General features: G+C 48.1%; 1 protein-coding gene across 26 annotated transcripts in view; it reads right to left on the reverse strand.

Annotated features, from left to right (window-relative positions):
* DYSF (dysferlin) overlaps positions 1-17,432 on the reverse strand; it is a 227,828-nt gene that overhangs the window by 10,746 nt on the left and 199,650 nt on the right. For 25 of the 26 annotated variants that reach the window (XM_037807433.1, XM_037807457.1, XM_037807450.1 and 22 more), the window contains 9 exons: positions 13,154-13,282; positions 12,695-12,850; positions 11,017-11,108; positions 7,058-7,228; positions 6,259-6,401; positions 3,935-4,074; positions 1,714-1,802; positions 1,417-1,512; positions 553-694 (listed from right to left, as the gene is read on the reverse strand). In XM_037807433.1, coding sequence (XP_037663361.1) covers positions 553-694; positions 1,417-1,512; positions 1,714-1,802; positions 3,935-4,074; positions 6,259-6,401; positions 7,058-7,228; positions 11,017-11,108; positions 12,695-12,850; positions 13,154-13,282 — 1,158 coding nt within the window. Of the gene's footprint in view, positions 1-552; positions 695-1,416; positions 1,513-1,713; positions 1,803-3,934; positions 4,075-6,258; positions 6,402-7,057; positions 7,229-10,501; positions 10,704-11,016; positions 11,109-12,694; positions 12,851-13,153; positions 13,283-17,432 lie in introns of those variants that run through there. The other variant, XM_037807458.1, reaches the window with a different exon arrangement.

Below are 17,432 nucleotides of genomic sequence, written 5' to 3' on the forward strand. Positions count from 1 at the left end.
ACAGAGTCACTCCAAGTGACCGTCCGGCCCAGACATGACAACAGGCACCAGACACGGAAAACTGGGAAACAAGACCAGTAAGTAGCACCCAACACTCTGGACGACCCCATTCCCCTAGCTGGGCCAGCCCTGTGGGAACTCTGCCTCTTTGCTGGCTATGCTGGGTTCCCTCCATGTGTTCTCTCCCCTCTCACTCCATGACCCCTCCCGCCATGGATGCTAATTTGCTCTGTCTAGGGTGGGGAGGAAGGCAGGAGCTTTCGGACTTAGACTTAGCTACATGGGAAGCTACGGAGGGTATGGAGGGTGGGCACAGGGTGGCTTTGGCGATAATGGAAGCAGTGGTGGATGCTGTGATGGTGGCATGAGTAAAGGGGCAGTGGTGTGGTGGCACCGACAGTGGTGGGCACTGGAGGGCAGTGGCGGGGTGGGGGTGATCACACAGTGATGGAAGTGGTGGCCCCACTGGTGGGAGAGAGCCATGTGGACATGATCACACTGCCCTTCCAAGGCCCTGGGACTAGTTCTGCAGGGGCCGGACGCCACACTCACCTTCTTGGCAATGGTGCAGACTTGCTCAGCTGGCAGGTAGTCGAAGGGGAAAACAAACCTCCAGTTAAAGTTGCCTTCACCTCCCAGGGACCGATAATGCACGTCTGTCTTCTGCTTGTGCTCTTCGAAGCCGACCATCCAACTAGACACACACATTTTTAGAGGACATTTCTAATTGAGTCTCTCATCACAATGTGGATCCTCAACTCAGGGAAGCAGAGGAATTGAGAAGGTAAATGAGGCGATGGTAGCACAACATTGTGAATGTAATTTAACAGCACTGAATTACATATTTGAATGTGGCTAAAAAGGGAAATTGTAGGTTGTATCTATGTTACTACAATAAAAATTAAAATAAAAACAAAACAAGAAAAAAAATGGGACTGTACAATACAGTGAACCCTATTGTAAACGATGGGCTGTTAACAGTACAATTATAAAAATGTCTTTTTTCCATGAATTGTACCAAATGTACCACCCTAGTGCAAGTTGTTAATAATAGGATGGTATACCAGAAGTCTGTATTTTATGCATGATTTTTCTAACTTCAATTTCTCTAACAAATTAAAAAAAAAAAGAAAGTAAATGACCTTGGTAAATGATAAAGCAAAAGTAATTCCCCACAAGTCTCCATTAGACACAAAATGGACCATAAATTTACAAACTAACTTCTCAGTCTCTATTGAGGGGCATCCCCAAACTCCGGGCATCCAACCCAGAGACTAGCGTGGAAGAAGAAATCTGGTGGGAGGATGACTCCCCAAGACCGAGACCACCCCATAAGGCCCTGCCCCCCCACTGGCACTGGTCCGGGGCAGCAGTGGGGGCCGGGGGAGGGGCAGGTGGGAAGCACGTGGCCCCTACCCTTTCACATAGATGTCACTCATCTTCTCCCCCGTGATGCTGAGGTCGTCCAGGATCACGTCTTTGGTGTTCCAGATAACACAACGCAGGAAAAACCTGGGGGTGAGAAAAATGATTCAAATCTCAGTAGAGATTTCCCACTAAGGGTAGGGAGGGCCTGGGGCATCCTGCAGCCTGAGCGGCCCAGGGCCCGGCCATAGAGTGAGCTCGTGGTGGCACCCCCAGTGGCCAGCACCATGCCCTGCCCCTGTCCCATGCTCCCCCGGGGCAGGTGGGAGCCTAAACTGGGGAAGTCACCTTTTGGCTCTCCGTGGAGTGATGTTGAAGGGGGGTCCAGGCCGCCCCAGGGACTTTGGAAACAGGTCAATCCACATCTGCAGCTTTCCCTGAGGAGACACAACCCCGTTCTCTTACCACCCTTTGCATTCAACCAGCACTTACCGAGCGAGCACCTGCACCCTGCCAGACACCCAGGGAATGGGACCAAGAGAAGCCCACCAAGCCCCAGAGTGGGGGGTTGGGGCACCCAGAGGCCGACTGCAGCAGGGATGCTGACTAGGGCCTAGGCCTGGGGTCAAAAGTCAGGGGAACCTTAAGGAGCCTGTGGAGAATGCAGGGGTATTCGCCTACCCCACCTCCATGGTTGCTAACATGACCACAGACATAGGGGACTGGTGGTTTGATGGGTTGAGCCCTCTACCATAAGTTTTACCCTTGGGAAGACGGTTGCTGCAAAGGAGAGGCTAGGCCTCCCTATATTTGTGCCTAAGAGTCTCCTCCTGAATGCCTCTTTGTTGCTCAGATGTGGCCCTCTCTCTCTGGCTAAGCCAACTTGAAAGGTGAAATCACTGCCCTCCCCCCTACGTGGGATCAGACACCCAGGGGAGTGAATCTCCCTGGCAACGTGGAATATGACTCCCGGGGAGGAATGTAGACCCGGCATCGTGGGACGGAGAACATCTTCTTGACCAAAAGGGGGATGTGAAAGGAAATGAAATAAGCTTCAGTGGCAGAGAGATTCCAAAACGAGCCAAGAGGTCACTCTGGTGGGCACTCTTATGCACAATTTAGACAACCCTTTTTAGGTTCTAAAGAATTGGGGTAGCTGGTGGTGGATACCTGAAACTATCAAACTACAACCCAGAACCCATGAATCTCGAAGACAGATGTATAAAAATGTAGCTTATGAGGGGTGACAATGGGATTGGGAAAGCCATAAGGACCACACTCCAGTTTGTCTAGTTTATGGATGGATGAGTAGAAAAATAGGGGAAGGAAACAAACAGACAAAGGTACCCAGTGTTCTTTTTTACTTCAATTGCTCTTTTTCACTCTAATTATTATTCTTGTTATTTTTGTCTGTGTGCTAATGAAGGTGTCAGGGATTGATTTAGGTGATGAATGTACAACTATGTAATGGTACTGTAAACAATCGAAAGTACGATTTGTTTTGTATGACTGCGTGGTATGTGAATATATCTCAATAAAATGATTAAAAAAAAAAAAAAAAAAACACTATCCTGAAAGCTTTCCTGAAATATAAAAAAGCAAAAAACTTTCCTGAAATATGTTTTTTTTTTTAAATGGAAAGAATATAAAAAAAAAAAAAAAAAAAAAAGTCAGGGGAAGCATCTCCCAGACAGTGATCCTGGAGCTGAGTCTCACTGGGACAGGTGGAAAAGGGAGCATGGGGCCTGCCAGGCGGAGGGAGTGGGGCTGAGTGCTGGAGGGCTCAGAGAGCATGGTTTAAATGCGGGGAGCACTGGAAACCACTCTACCCGCCTGCCCCTCACTTCCAGCTCTCTGCAAGGCAGGTGTTATTTTTGTCCTCATCTGAGAAGCAGGGATTGACGTAACTTAGTTCAGCAACCTCCACAGGATCACAGGGAGAGAGAAGGAAAGGGTGAAGCTTCGACAGCTGTGGGGAGGCGCGGTGTCCAACCACCAGGGAAGAGAGAGCTGTCCTCCACAGCACAGACGGTGTCCCCTGCACTTTCTGAAAGGGATCTTCCCAGCTTACTGAGCCCTTCTTGTTCCCTGTAACCTTTCCTCTCCTCCTCCTCCTCCTCCAAAACCCACGCTCACCTGCTCCGTGCAGCCTTCCCTGGACACACCCCCAGGCCTGCTGTCCCTCTGCTCCCCTCCCTTCTGATGCTTGCTCTCTGTGGCTGCCCGGCCATTTGTCCCAGGAGTCAGTCACCTGCCTGCACATCCACTGCAGCCCAGCACAAGGCTGGACATCTGAGACATCACTGACTGATGGCCGGGGGTGGGAGTCCCCAGGGGCCACCTCACAAACACCGAGGCTTCAGGGGAAGTCAGAGGGGGGCCTACACAGTACAAAGGGGGCAGCTGAGGGCTACCCCCCTGCAGTCCAACCACACTGTGGGAAACAGAGTCAAGGAGGGATTGGGCAAATCCCTTGGTCCCCACTAGTTCCTCTGGGTTGTCCGTGCTATCCTTGGGGCAGAGCTAGGGAGGATTTGGGGATGTGGGGGCCCAAGGTTCGAGGTCCTACCTGCTCGATGTCTGGCTGCAGGGGGCTGTGCAGGGGCCGTGACTCCACATGCTCCGGGACCAAGCCCTGCTGCTGAAGGACGTGCAAGGCCAGTCGCTCCTCCACCGGGCCCAGGTGTGGGTTCTGGACCCTGCCAGATTCTGCCCCAGAAAGAAGACAACCACGTGGCCAGGGCCAGGCAAGAAGGTGTCAGCAGGGTGCCCCGGGGAGCTGCAGGCTGGAGCAGGGCTGCCTGGGGCATGTGGGAAGGCCCTAAACCCCCAGCCTCACCCCCAGCCCAGAGGCACTTCTTCTGGTCCTCACTTTGAACTTTCTGCAGGAAATTTCAGTCTATGGGCTCTAAGCTTACAATCCAAATTCCTCATGGCCATCTTTCCTACCAAGCCTCTATTTCATCAAGCTTTTCTTTCTCCTTTCTACCAATCCAAATCCTCCTTGTCAAAGCCTGCCCCTTCTAGGAAGTCCTCCCTGATTGCTCCCAGCTCGGAGTTCCAGCAGCTTCTACTCCAAGACCCAGCATCTTCAGGTAAGTTGTTCTAAGAGTAACAGTAACTAAAATAATAGCAGTAACAGCAAGAACCATGTAGCAGGCACCGCTCTTTAAAGACAGTATCACATTTCATCCTCATGATTACCCCAGAAAGTAAGTGCTGTGATTACCCCATCTTATAGGTAAGAAAACTGAAGCACAGAGAAGCACACAGCTGGTAAGCAGGGCAGCTGGGATTCCTGACTGCCTCAGAGGTCACATGCTCATTTAGAGGAGTTGCATGGCTGCGCATGAACACCATCCCAGGCCCCCCTCATGCCCCAGGGTTCAGGGGATGGGCCACGGCCAGGTGCTGTGGATGAGGGCAAAGACACAAGGGGCTCAGGAGGCACTGGCCACCTTTGCCAAAGGATGGTTTTGACCCTGAGAGCCAGGCCGACCAACCAGCAATGTGAACTTGGAGGTCTCAGTGACTGCAGGCCAGTGGGGGGAGGGGGAATCTATATATGTCCACACACACAGGTATGCACACAGGTACACACACAGGTAGCTCACAGGTATACACACAGGTACACACACAGGTAGCACACAGGTACACACACAGATATGCACACAGGTACACACACAGGTACATACACAGATCTCATGGACACACACAGATGCACACATGTGTTCATCCAGGCCCCCTCAGTGGGGGCCACAAAGAAAGCGGCAGGGCACTGCAGAAAGAGCCGCAGGCCTGGGAGACAGCTCTGCTCGCAGCTGGGTGCGTGACTGCGGGCAGGTCGTTAACCGCTCTGAGCCTCCACCACCTCATCTTAAAACCTGGCAGGGGTGGGACCTCATGGTCTCTGGCTCTCTGGCGTTAGCTTCCCTGGGCTTACGATTGTGAGCCCCGGCCCCTGTGCTCAAGCCGCTCGTAGGGTGGAAGGAGAGAAGCCTGGAACAGACACATGTTCTGCAAGAAAGGAGAATGGGAGTGGCAGGGCCTTGGGGGAGCATGGCCTGACTTAGCCACGACCGAGAGAGTCAGGGAAACAGAGAAGAGGAGGACGTGGCTTTAGAGATGCAGAGGCAAAGCCGTCATTTCCTCTGTATAACTTCAGCACGTGCTCCGACATCAAACATCCCTGAAAGAGCCTGGAGGTGAGGGGCCGGCTGGGCCTGTAAACACCTCCGGGGAGCCCGAGCAGCTCTGGGGCGAGGTGCAGGCCTGTGGGCATGGCAGACACCCCAGGAGCCCCGGGAGCATGTGACACCATCCTAAGACACGAGTATCAGGCAGAACTAGGGGCCAGGGGAGGGTGCAGGCCTCCCGCCTGTCCTTCGGATGCTTTAGGTATAGAGGCTGTGGGCAGGGGCCTCAGAAGGTACAGCAGGGTCACGGTGATAGGTTAGAGTGAGTCAAAGAGAAAACTGCTCCTCATAAGGGGGCTGTCTCCTCAAACTCCAACCAAAGCCCTGAGCACCCAAAGCCAGAAGCAGACCGAACCTGACCCTGACCTGACTCTAGTTCCAAACACACCCATGGTCTCACCCTCAAATGGGCCCTAGCCTGGCCTCAGACTGAACCCTGACCCTGCTCTCTCCCACCCTAGCCCTGGACCCTGGCCCCTATTTTTCACAATGGTATCCCAGTTCAAGTACTGGTCCCCCAAGCACCAAGTGCAAGTTCAGCCGATCTGGACACAGTGGAGGGATCTGAGCCCACAAGCTGTGGACAGGGGTTCTATCCGGTGGCGCTTTGTGCCGTCTCGGCGGGAGAGGCCCTGACGAGAGAGAAGGAAGTGGGGGGAGAGCCCATTGTGGTTTGGGGGCTTGCCTGGCAGCTCACCGATTTCTGCAATGGTGTATTCTTTATCCTGAAAGAGCACCCGGTCTGTGCGGTACACGGGGGCCTTGACCCTGTGCTGCTGGCAGAAGAGGTGGAGGAGCTGGGAGGGGCGGAGCTGGTCCCTCCACTGGTTCGGTCCAGAGCTGAGGTCCAAGCACAAGACAAAGAGGAAACGCTCCTGGGACGATGCCACGGGCAGAGGGGTGCGCCGTGACCTGTGGGCTCTCACACCCAGCATCATCCGCCCTTCACTTTTCCTGTGGCACCCCATCTGACTGCTCATCAAGACTGGGGATCCCCATTTCACCAATGAGGAAACTGAGGCCCAGGTAAGAAAGGAGTTGCTTAAATACACACAGAATGGAGACTTAGGTGTTCCCAATTCCCAGATTTGGAGACTCAGCCCCAAGCAAGGGCCAACTTGGGTGGGGAGGGGAGTGGCTTTCCCATGGAGACTGCTGAGAAATTTCCTTCAGGCCCAGCTGGGGTCCATGTGTCACAACCTCCCCCTCTCTCTCTGGGGGATCAGCCTTCTGCAGGCCTTTGGTGGCACGTGAAGGAGAACTGGATTGTGACGGCATGATGAAGAGCCAGGCCCTTAGGTTCAGACAGACAGCCCCCCACTTACTAGCCATGACTTCTCCAGGCCTCAGTCCCTTATCTCCAGAGTGGGACAATACCCCCACTGGATTAAACAAGAGATTGCCCATGAGGGGCTTGGCCCAGGGCCAGAACATAGTAAGTGCTCATTTAACAGTAGGTGGATTTGTTAGTGAAGACACCAGCCCCATGTACATACACACAGTAGGTCTGTGGGAGTCCACAGCGAGCCCCAAATTTGGACAGCAGCCTGTTCTCCAGGTCGATGACTGTCTCCCCAATTTTTTCATCCTTGGAAAGGAGGTCATAGTCATAGAGGGTGATCTTCAGGTCTTTCTCCAGAGGCAGCGTACAGGTCAGCTCGAACATCCTGCAGGAGGGGCCTGGGCATCAGGATGCCTGCCGGCTCCTCACTGTTGCCAGACACGGGCCAAAACCCAAGGGGCTCACTGGGTAAGAGCATGAGCTCAAAGCCATCCAGGAGTGGCCCTGGCGTCCCCAGCTCACCTCCTCAGCTCCTACAGCTCTTAGGCATGTGATCTACTGGTACTGGGCGGGTCTGAGTATGTGTGCATGTACGTGCACATGTGTGTATGTGTGTGTGCACACGTGTATGTGTCAGGTTTTCCCAAATACTCTGGGAACAGAACAGGTGTCTGCTTGATGAAGCACAGACTGAATGAATGAACTAGAACAGAACATCACAACTGACATTTCAACCAGGGCACCAGGAGAAAGAGATGTGAAATTCCAGAGTGAGGGACTGGAGTGTCTTTGGCCCAGGACCCACTTCCTGGACTCCAGGCTTCACACCTACCTCCCAAGCGGGATGGGGAGGATCTGTGAAGAGATTTCTTTGAAGAGAGCATCTGCTGTGTTCTGAGAGGGAGACTGCTGCCCCCATGGGGGTCAAGCGAGGAGGATGTTTCCCCTTCCCCCCTTGAAATGAGTCCCCTGCAAGCAGGGGACACGGGCCTGGTAGCTGACTCACACTTGCGAAGCTGCAGCAGCTTGTGGCAGAGAGGAGGACAGTGGGGGCTCCGTCTGCAGGGCACTGCGCTCCCAACAACTGCTCAGCAAGGAGCACACCTGTTTCCAGTGGAGGACAGAGGGTCCCCACGGAGGCCAGGCTGGCGCTGCTCTAAGTCCTGCCCAAGAGGACCTCAAAGAGGCTCCCACGGCGAGGGACCACGGAGCAGGCCATCTGCAAAGCAGGGGCTGGGTGGGGCGGGGGGCAGCCAGCTAAAGGGATGTAGCATCTGACATGCCTCTAGAGAGCCTCTGGGAAGCACCCACAAGAAAACGAATCGGCTTTAAACATCTGCCACTCAGGGGGCCCCAGCCCCCAAAGACAGGGACAATCACCACATGAGATGGGCCCTCTCCCCTAATTTCAGACCCCTAGCCCTGGAGAAGTCAGAAACCTCAGCGGCTCGTCAGATCTGAGAAGGGGAGAAACACTTAGCAGGGAAAGGGGGAAAGCCAAAGGCCTCCTTGCTTCCCACCACACCCAGAGGCCCACATGTCCATATGGGTTCGCAGCTAGACACAAAGGGGACACAGCTGGAGAGAGAGAAAGATGACCCCACATCCACTGAGGGTTTTAATTATTACACACGACTGGGTGCTGGGTACTGAGCAGAGACTCTGGGTTTGCACATAAAAGTGAGCCAGACATCGTGGGACGGAGAACATCTTCTTAACCAAAAGGGGGATGTGAAATGAAATGAAATAAGTTTCAGTGGCAGAGAGATTCCAAAAGGAGCCGAGAGGTTACTCTGGTGAACATTCTTACACACAATATAGATAACCCTTTTTAGGTTCTAATGAACTGGAATAGCTAGTAGTAAATACCTGAAACTATCAAACTACAACCCAGAACCCTTGAATATTGAAGACAATTGTATAAAAAGTAGCTTATGAGGGGTGACAATGTGACTGGGGAAGCCATATGGGCTGCACTCCCCTTTGTGCAGTGTATGGATGGATGAGTAGAAAAACGGGGACCAAAAAAAAAATAAAGGAAGAATTGGGGGGGAGGGACAATTTGGGAGTTCTGTTTTTACTCGTTTTTTATTCTTGCTTTCACTTTTTCTGGTACAAGGAAAATGTTTAAAAAAAATAGATCGGGGTGATGAATGCACAACCATATGCGGGTAAGGTGATCAATGGATTACGTACGTACTTTGGATGATTGCACAGTATGTGAATAAATCTTAATGAAAAAAAAAGTGAGTCAGAAAGTTGACAGCCAGCTTCCCCCCAGGGACTGGGGAGCATCACCCACAGGGTGACGTGTACAGGATGCTAGCAGAGAAAAAAGAGGTTGTGTTCCGAGCACACCCCATGTGTTGTACTTGTTCAGCAAACAGGTTACAGAAAGAGTTTCTGCTGTGCTCCCAGGGAGGCTGGCAACACGAGGTGGGCCAGCTCAGCGGGGCCTTGCAGGGGGATGGCGAAATGGGGTGGGGGAGGCACATGCTCCTGCCCTGGGACCCCACCCCCACCCCTGCCTCGGGCTCCGACCCCCCACTGTGGGACAGGCCCCGCCTGCCGCCCCTCACCATTAGCCTGTAGCCCCATCCTGGCCCCTGGAACTTTCCAGAGAATTCTTCCCTCTGCCCTCCTCCCCCGCACCCCATGGTGGTGGCTCTGAAAACCGCATCTCCCCAGCAGCTCACACACTTGCTGCAAGAGTGACAACAAACTCGAAAGACACGGGCGTATGGATTAAACGTGTTCTTTGCACCATCGGATAGCACACGCCTTCTCCGACAGCTGCTGCTGGAGAGGTGGCCGCTAACCTCCCTCTGCGACACTCTTTCTCCAGCCTAAATAAACTCGCGTCCAAACAGCAATTCAGGACCCTGAGGGCTCCTCTTACATAACGGGTGTAGGATCTTCTTTCCTTGTTCTCAGATTCCCAGAATCATTTTGCTGTCGTGACCTACACCCTGTATCTGCTACTTGCTAATGTGGGACAATAAAAGACAATGATGGCCCCCTCCATGAGACCTGACTCCCAGGGGTGTAAATCTCCCTGGCAACGGAGGACATGACTCCCGGGGATGAATCTGGACCCTGCATGGTGGGATTGAGAACATCTTCTTGACCACAAGGGGGAAGAGAAATGAAAATAAAGCTTCAGTGGCTGAGAGATTTCAAATGGAGTTGAGAGGTCACTCTGGTGGACGTTCTTATGCACTATATAGATAACACCTCTTAAGTTTTAATGTACTGGAATAGCTAGAAGTAAACACCTGAAACTATCAAACTCCAACCCCGTAGTCTGGACTCCTGAAGACAATTGTATAACAATGTAGATTACAATGGGTGACAGTGTGATTGAGAAAACCTTGTGGATCACATTCCCTTTATCCAGTGTATGGATGGATGAGTAGAAAAATGGAGACCAAAAACTCAATGAAAAATAGGGTGGGAGGGGGGGATGATATGGGTGTTCTTTTTTATTTTTTATTCTTATTTTTACTTTTTCTGGTACAAGGAAAATGTTCAAAAAATAGATTGGGGGGTTGAATGTACAACTATGAGATGGTACTGTGAACAGTTGATTGTACACTTTGATGATTGTATGGTATGTGAATATATCTCAATAAAAACGAACTTTTAAAAAAGAGAGAGAATGATGACTAAATACAAGGTGATATCCTGGGCAGCAAAAGGGCACCAGTGGGAAAACTGGAGTTTGGTTAATAGCAGTGCACCAACATCAATGTCTTCGTTTTGACAAGGGTGCCACGGTTACGGAAGATGTTGACAGCACGGAGACTGGGTGACGGGGTCCACAGAACTCTCAGTGCTAACTTCAGAACTTTTCTGCACATCTGAAATTATTCCAAATTAAGCGTTCATCTAAACAAAAAGCATAATTAGCAAATGCAAGCTCTGGGTTTCCACTGAGAGTTCGGATCTTGGAGGTAATTGTTTATGTGCTTAACTAGGAGCCGCTGCCAGGACTCAAGGCCTTTGCACCTAAAGAAGAGCTAGCTGAGGCCATGTCTCCATGGGCACGCACGACTTAGGGGCCACCACTTGGCTCCAGGAGATGGGGACTTCCCAGCGGCAGCCACATTTCCCACCCTGGACTGTGGACTATCCAGTCTGGCCACCCCAAGACCCAAGCTGCCCCCAACTTACTTTCCAAACACAGGCTCCAGGGTGTTTGGGATGTAGTTTTCCTGGTCACTCACTGATTTCTTCCCTAAGGAGATCTTGATGTAGGGATCGCACTGGAGGAGGAAACAAATTCCACTTAAGTGAAATCACTTTTCTAGCACACCTTTGATGCTTCTTGGTTCCTTTCACTTCCTGAAGTGGCTAGGTGGACGATCATCGGAAGCTGTGACATCCATGGTGTTCTGCCGGGTCAGGACCCCGAAACACACCAGGCCACACCTCCCCACGCCCCACCCCTGGCTTCCGACATGGGCTCCCAGCCCTGGCTCCAGCGGTTGGGATGGGGCGCCTGAGTCCTCCCAGTTAGGAGAAGGCAGGTGGGGGCTGCACCCATATTTTCAGAAACATGAGAGTTTGTATTAAATATCTGACTAGGCCAGGCTGGAGTCCTATCCGTGATCTTAGCTTAAGCATATGGAAAGGGAAAGAGACAGCCAGATTTGTCAACCCATCCCTGCACAGGCCAGTCTCTACCCCTGGATGTTTCTTGCAAGCAGCAGCAACTCCTCAGCTAGCCTCCAGGGCTAGCTGGGCCTGGAGAGGTGCCCAGACTTAATCTGGCATGGAGAAGGTTTGACATGTATAGACAGACTCTATGGCTACAACATACCTTGGGAGACATCGGTGGTGCCTGGGCTGAGGCCTGCTGCCTTCTGCCAGCAGGGCAGGGCGGCCCCACTCTCGGCCTCAAAACACGAGCTCCAGGAGTAGGACGCCAGGCCTCTACCCATAACCCCAAAGACATGCGCTAGGCCCGAGTCCTTCTAAGGAGACTGAGAAAGGGCCCCAGCCTCGAACCTCCAAACTCCAACTGTCCTCCACACTTGCCTCTCTTCTTTCCTCTTTCTCTCTCCTTCCAACTTTATTGGGTCTCCCCATCTTCCCAGAACTCCAGACTCCTTCTCTCCTTCAAACTTCCCTCCTCCACCAGAACCAGGACTAGGGTGGGGGAGGCAGCTGAGCCACTTGCTTTGGACACAATAGTTAAGGAGGTGCCAAAAAATTCAGTAAAGAAAAATAATATGTTGATGGAATGTTTTGCAAATCAAAATTAATGCCAACAATCCATGATGAACAAAACATCAGAATTTTAAATGAAGACCAGAGCAGGATTACTACTCTTTCCTTTTGCCCCAGGCTCTGCCATCGCTCGGCAGAGTACGGTTTCAGGTCTCGCTCCACACCTCCTCCTCTCCTGTCCCCACCACCACGGAAAGCCCCACAAAGGCCAGTCCCAATCTAACCCCTCAGCACTATTTATCTTATGCCTCATTATTGTCCTAAATGCACATTAAACATTCTTCTTCCAATCCTTTGTCTATGCTTTTGACCCCTCCTAAGATACTTTTTTCTTCTTCCCCCAGCCTGGCAAACTTCTGTCCATCCTCAAGAGTGCTATTCCTTCCAGGAAACCTTCCCCAGCATTCCAAAGTCCTGGACCCATGGTGGCCTTCTCCAGTCTCCCAGAGGCCTTGGCCTTTGATAGAATCCCATCCAGGTACATCTCAGTTTTATGTGTTCCTCTGGCTTCCCCAGCTTACTGCAATCTCCCTTTGGGCACAGATTGTGTCCAGATTCTGCAGCCCATTTGTACCCAAGCCTGCTATTCCAGGAGAGGCAAAGGCTCTAGGGATGTTACCTTCCCATTGGGGTCCTTGGGCTGCAGGCCAAAAGCTCGGACAACATAGATGCGGACCAGGCACTCCTGAGGCCCCTGGGCAGCCAGCTGGTGGAACTGTCTTGGAGGCATGGGGATGGCCGGGTCTTCTGGGAGGGGATAAATTTTGAAGAGGCCCTGCAAAGAAGGAGGGGTTCATGTTCATTTTTTACCATCGCTGTCACCAGCACGATCACCATTTGACCACTGCTCTCGTCTCTATCAGAGTTTGTACCACAGAGAACACTAAGCCCAATGTCATCCCATCGCCACCGTCAGGTGCTGTCCCAGCAGGATCACCACCTCCACCACCCCAAGGGTGACCAACACCAGCACCGTGGTCATCACTGCGATCACCACCAGTGGCCCCTGCTCCGTCCCCCTTCACCTGCTGCCGCCACACAGCCCACCTTGGTTATGGACATGTCCTCAAGGACTTACCTTGAATTCTCCCACGACAGACGGATCCTCCGTCTCCTCCTGAGTCTTGCCCCGGTAGAGCTTGAAGGTGTTACAAAAGTCAGACAGGCCCTCGAAGGCCTCCACGTTCTCCAGTTGAGTGTCATAGACCTGCCACGTATGGGGATGAGAAAGGAGGGCAAGGGAAAGAGAGAAAAAAGGAGAAACAGCAAAGGAAGAGGAAACAGGAAAGGGAGGAGGAAACAGTGTGAGGGAAGGAAGAGAACAAGAAGAGAGAGAAGGGACAAGAAAGAAGAAAAGGAGGGAGAAGACCAAAATTAATGAAGGCAAAGAGAAAGACAGGGTTGGAGAGGTGGAGAGGTGAGAGAGGAAGCCAGGGAGGAAGAGAGGCAGAGATGAAAAGGATGCAAGTAATGGAGGTCAAGAAAGAGATGAGGAAAAAAGTAGGAGAAGGGAGTAAGAGGGGAAGATATTTGTTCAGCACCATTAGGGAATAGGTTTTTCTGGTTAATCAAACATTCCAGGTACCCAAGAGTCATCATACATGGAATAAGATCATAGTCAAACAATTAAATGCAAACTTGGCTACCTTTTTATTTGAAGACTGAAACAACTCCAGAAAATCAAAGGGTCAACATTTCAAGCAAAAATCCTCACTGTCCAGGATGACTGGATGGCAATGGGACTGGACATTGAGCTGAGTATGTCTCTGAGAACCACTTTAAGTCTGTGGGACCCAATCTCTTTATTTGTCTCCTTTCAAACAATTATTTTTATCGGTTAGAGCAGTTTTGGAATTGCTTAGGCTTAAATGAAGCAGCAGTTTTCTATTATACATGATGAAATGTACCTAATAAACAGTGATATTAAGCAGGTTAATAAACATGCAAATTGGTTATACCTGAAATTGACAGATGAGCTATTTCAGGTAAGTTCCTTTCACATCTTGCTAAATATTATTTCTAGTTTAGGCCCAAGCCTAAGTTCTACTTCTTCAAGAACTATTTAATGATGCAAGTGACACTGTTCGTAGGTGTCTTCATACAGAGCCTACACATTTCTTGCTGAGTTATTCCTAGTTAAATTAAAATTTTTCTTGGTATTCTTAATGTGAACTTTTATTCCACCATATTTTCTAAAGAGCTGCTGCCATCTCACTGAGTTCTTTCAACGATTCTATTTAATTTTTCGTTGGTTCTTTTGCTTTTTTAGGTGGTCAGGCAAGTCAACCGCATACCAAGATGATTTTATTTCCTCCTTTCCAAAATGTATGCCCTATTTCTTTTTATGACTTACTGAAATGGTCAGAACATAAAGAACGATATTAACCAATAATGGCAAGTGTGATAGTGGACAGTATTTTTCTGTCTGCGCCTAGTGTTTCACTCAGTGTTTTAACCTGTATTGAATCACAGTCCTTTTCAATAATCTCTAATCAATAATCTATGGGCTCTCTCCCCAAACAAACACACTTATGAACTTCCGTGAGAAATCCAGCCTTCAATTTCAGGGTGTACGGAGAACTCTCGAAGTGATGGAGTTGGGCTCTGGCTGCTGATTTGAGAAATGTTCCTTAAAGCATTAATGAAACTCCTTCTATTTCCAGCACATTACTTGCTTCATAAATCATCAAAAGATACTGAATTTTATCAAATGCTTGTCAGTATCTACTGAAATAATCTTTGCTAATTTTACCTATTGATATGATAACCACTGTTAATGATTTCCTGTTTTACATTCCTGGAATAAAGCTAGATGCACTATCAAGACTTATTAGTTTAATATGTGGTTAGATTTCATTTGCTATTATTTATTTACAATTTTGCACATATATTTAGTCCACAAATGAGATCTATATGTTATGTGTGGGCTTTATCAGACTTTGGTTTAAGGTAATTCTAGCTCTTAGAAAAACCAAGGTCTTCTACCTTTTAATGTTCTCCCTGCTCTGGAACAGTATATGTATTACAGGAATTATTTATTCTTTGGAAACTATGGAAAATTCTTTCCATAATCCCCTGGCTGTTTCTGTTTCTTTCATGGTTATTGAACTGTCCAGGCTTCTGGTGCTTTTTGAGACAGTTCTGGTACTTCTGTTTTCCTTCAAATTAGCTCATTTCAAGGAGACTCTCAAATCTATCCGCATAAAGACATACTTAGAATTTTCCTAAAATGTTCCAGCTCTCCATGATCTCCATTGTAATGTCTCTCTTTTCATTATGGATTTTCACTCAGTTTTTCCCTACCTTTCTTGTTAGATTAGCTAGAGAGTTATCTATTTAGTGGATTCTTTTCAACCAAAAAAAATAAGCTCTTGGGTTTGTCAATTCTATTCTTTTCTCTCTTCTATTTCCTTATATCTGCTTTTATTTTTTATTATTTTCCTCTTCCTACCTTCTTCAGGTTTGTTTTGTTCTTTTTTCTAACTTCTCGAGTGGAAGCTTATTTGTTTATTTTGCTCCCTCTTTCTGATAAGAAAAATATTTATTACTAAGAAATTGCCTCTGCTACTCCCTGGCCTTGGAGTTGCCCCATGTGTTTTGATATATGTTTTTGTTTTCATTTTCTTGGCATTCTGTATTTACAGTTTTATTTTTATTATTTGAAACAAGAGTTGGGTGATTAATTAGTTTTCGTTCTTTTAATTAACATAAGTTGTTAAGGCTATAAATTTCCTCTGAGCATTGCCTTAGCTTAACCATTAAGTTCTAATACGTAGTGTTTCACCACTGCTTCCTAGATATTCTGCAATTTCCATTTGCATTTACTTTTTTACTGAAGAACTGCTCAAAGAGAGGTTGTGTTGTTTTTTGTTGTTTTTTTTTAACTTTTCAGGAGGAAGACGCTTTTGGGGGATTTGATCTTGTGACTGATTTCTAATCTCATGGCACGGCAATACCAGTGTCTGTGGTGTCACTACCCTTTGAAATTTATTAAAGTTCTCTTCATGACCTGACATGTGGTTAATTTTTGTAAATGTGCTCTAGATGGATTCTCTATTTTCAAGCCATGGGGCTCAATATACATCAACCAGATTAATAATTATGCCAGGACTTCCATATTTTCTTAGATATTTGTCCCCTTGATCTAGCATGAACTCAGAAAAGTAGATTTAAGTCTCCCCATACCTACCATGTGCTTCTATTTCTACAAACTCTTGTAAATTCTGTTTTATAAACATTGATGCTGTATTATTTTGCACATTGATATTTTCACAACTGTTATATCTTGGAATCACACCATTTAGCATTAAAAAGTTCACTTCTTTGTCTGAATACCCTCTTACCTATTATTAAGATCATGTCTTCTGCTTTCTTTTTGCTGCATTTGCCTGGCACACACTTTCCCAATCTTTTATTTTCAACCTTTTATACATCTCTTTATTTTAGAGTTAAATTTTAGTTTGAGATTTGACTCAAACTTTTTCTCATCAATAAGTGATTTATATGACATGTATTGATATAACAAATATGCTTGATCTTGGTTTTTTCATTCATTGTATATTTATATAGTCATATACTATATTTATACTACATTTTCTAGCTTCATAGTTTGCTTTTTTTTTTAATCTTTGTGTGTAGGTGCATATAGTTCTTCTGATATCTAGGATAATTTGAGTTTATGTCCTAGCATTTACTTGATATATAGTGATAATGTTCTTAGTCCTTTACATCTCTGGGGACAGTACTTATTGGTTCCCTAGTACAGCAATGATAAAATAGTCAAATTTTATCTCCTTCTGCCACCCTGGTCCCATTCCCCCATCACCAACTTTCAGTCAATATTATCTCCCTTAGCATTTACCTTTGTGCCATTAAATTTGCCTATACGTCTATTATTTGATTTGCCAATATTAAATAATACCTGTCAATGCTGTTTATTCTATAATATGCCAATCAGCATCCTTAATCTGTATCCCATCGTCTTATCTTTCTCCATCTTTGTCAATGTTATCATTTCTACATTTTCAGTATATATGACATTTATATTGCATCCTGTTTTTCTAAACTCTTCCATTTATTTACATTTTAGTCTAAGGTAAAATGTGATCACAACTAGTCCTTTCGTTGTGGTTTTCCTAGTTATCTCCTAGTTGGCCAAAGTTCATCCCCCAATAGTTCCCTCAAGAAGGTCTCATAGGAATAATATTCCCCTAATTCTTGAACATTCAGAACTGCTTGTCTACAGCATTCAGGCTTAAAGAATAGCTTGACTGAACATAAAATCCTTGGGTCACCCTTTCTTTCCTTGTTGATCTTACAGGTGGTGCTTTGCTGACTTTGGGCATTGAATGTTGTTG

This window comes from Choloepus didactylus, chromosome 17, assembly GCF_015220235.1.
Source record: "Choloepus didactylus isolate mChoDid1 chromosome 17, mChoDid1.pri, whole genome shotgun sequence".
NCBI lineage: Eukaryota > Metazoa > Chordata > Mammalia > Pilosa > Megalonychidae > Choloepus > Choloepus didactylus.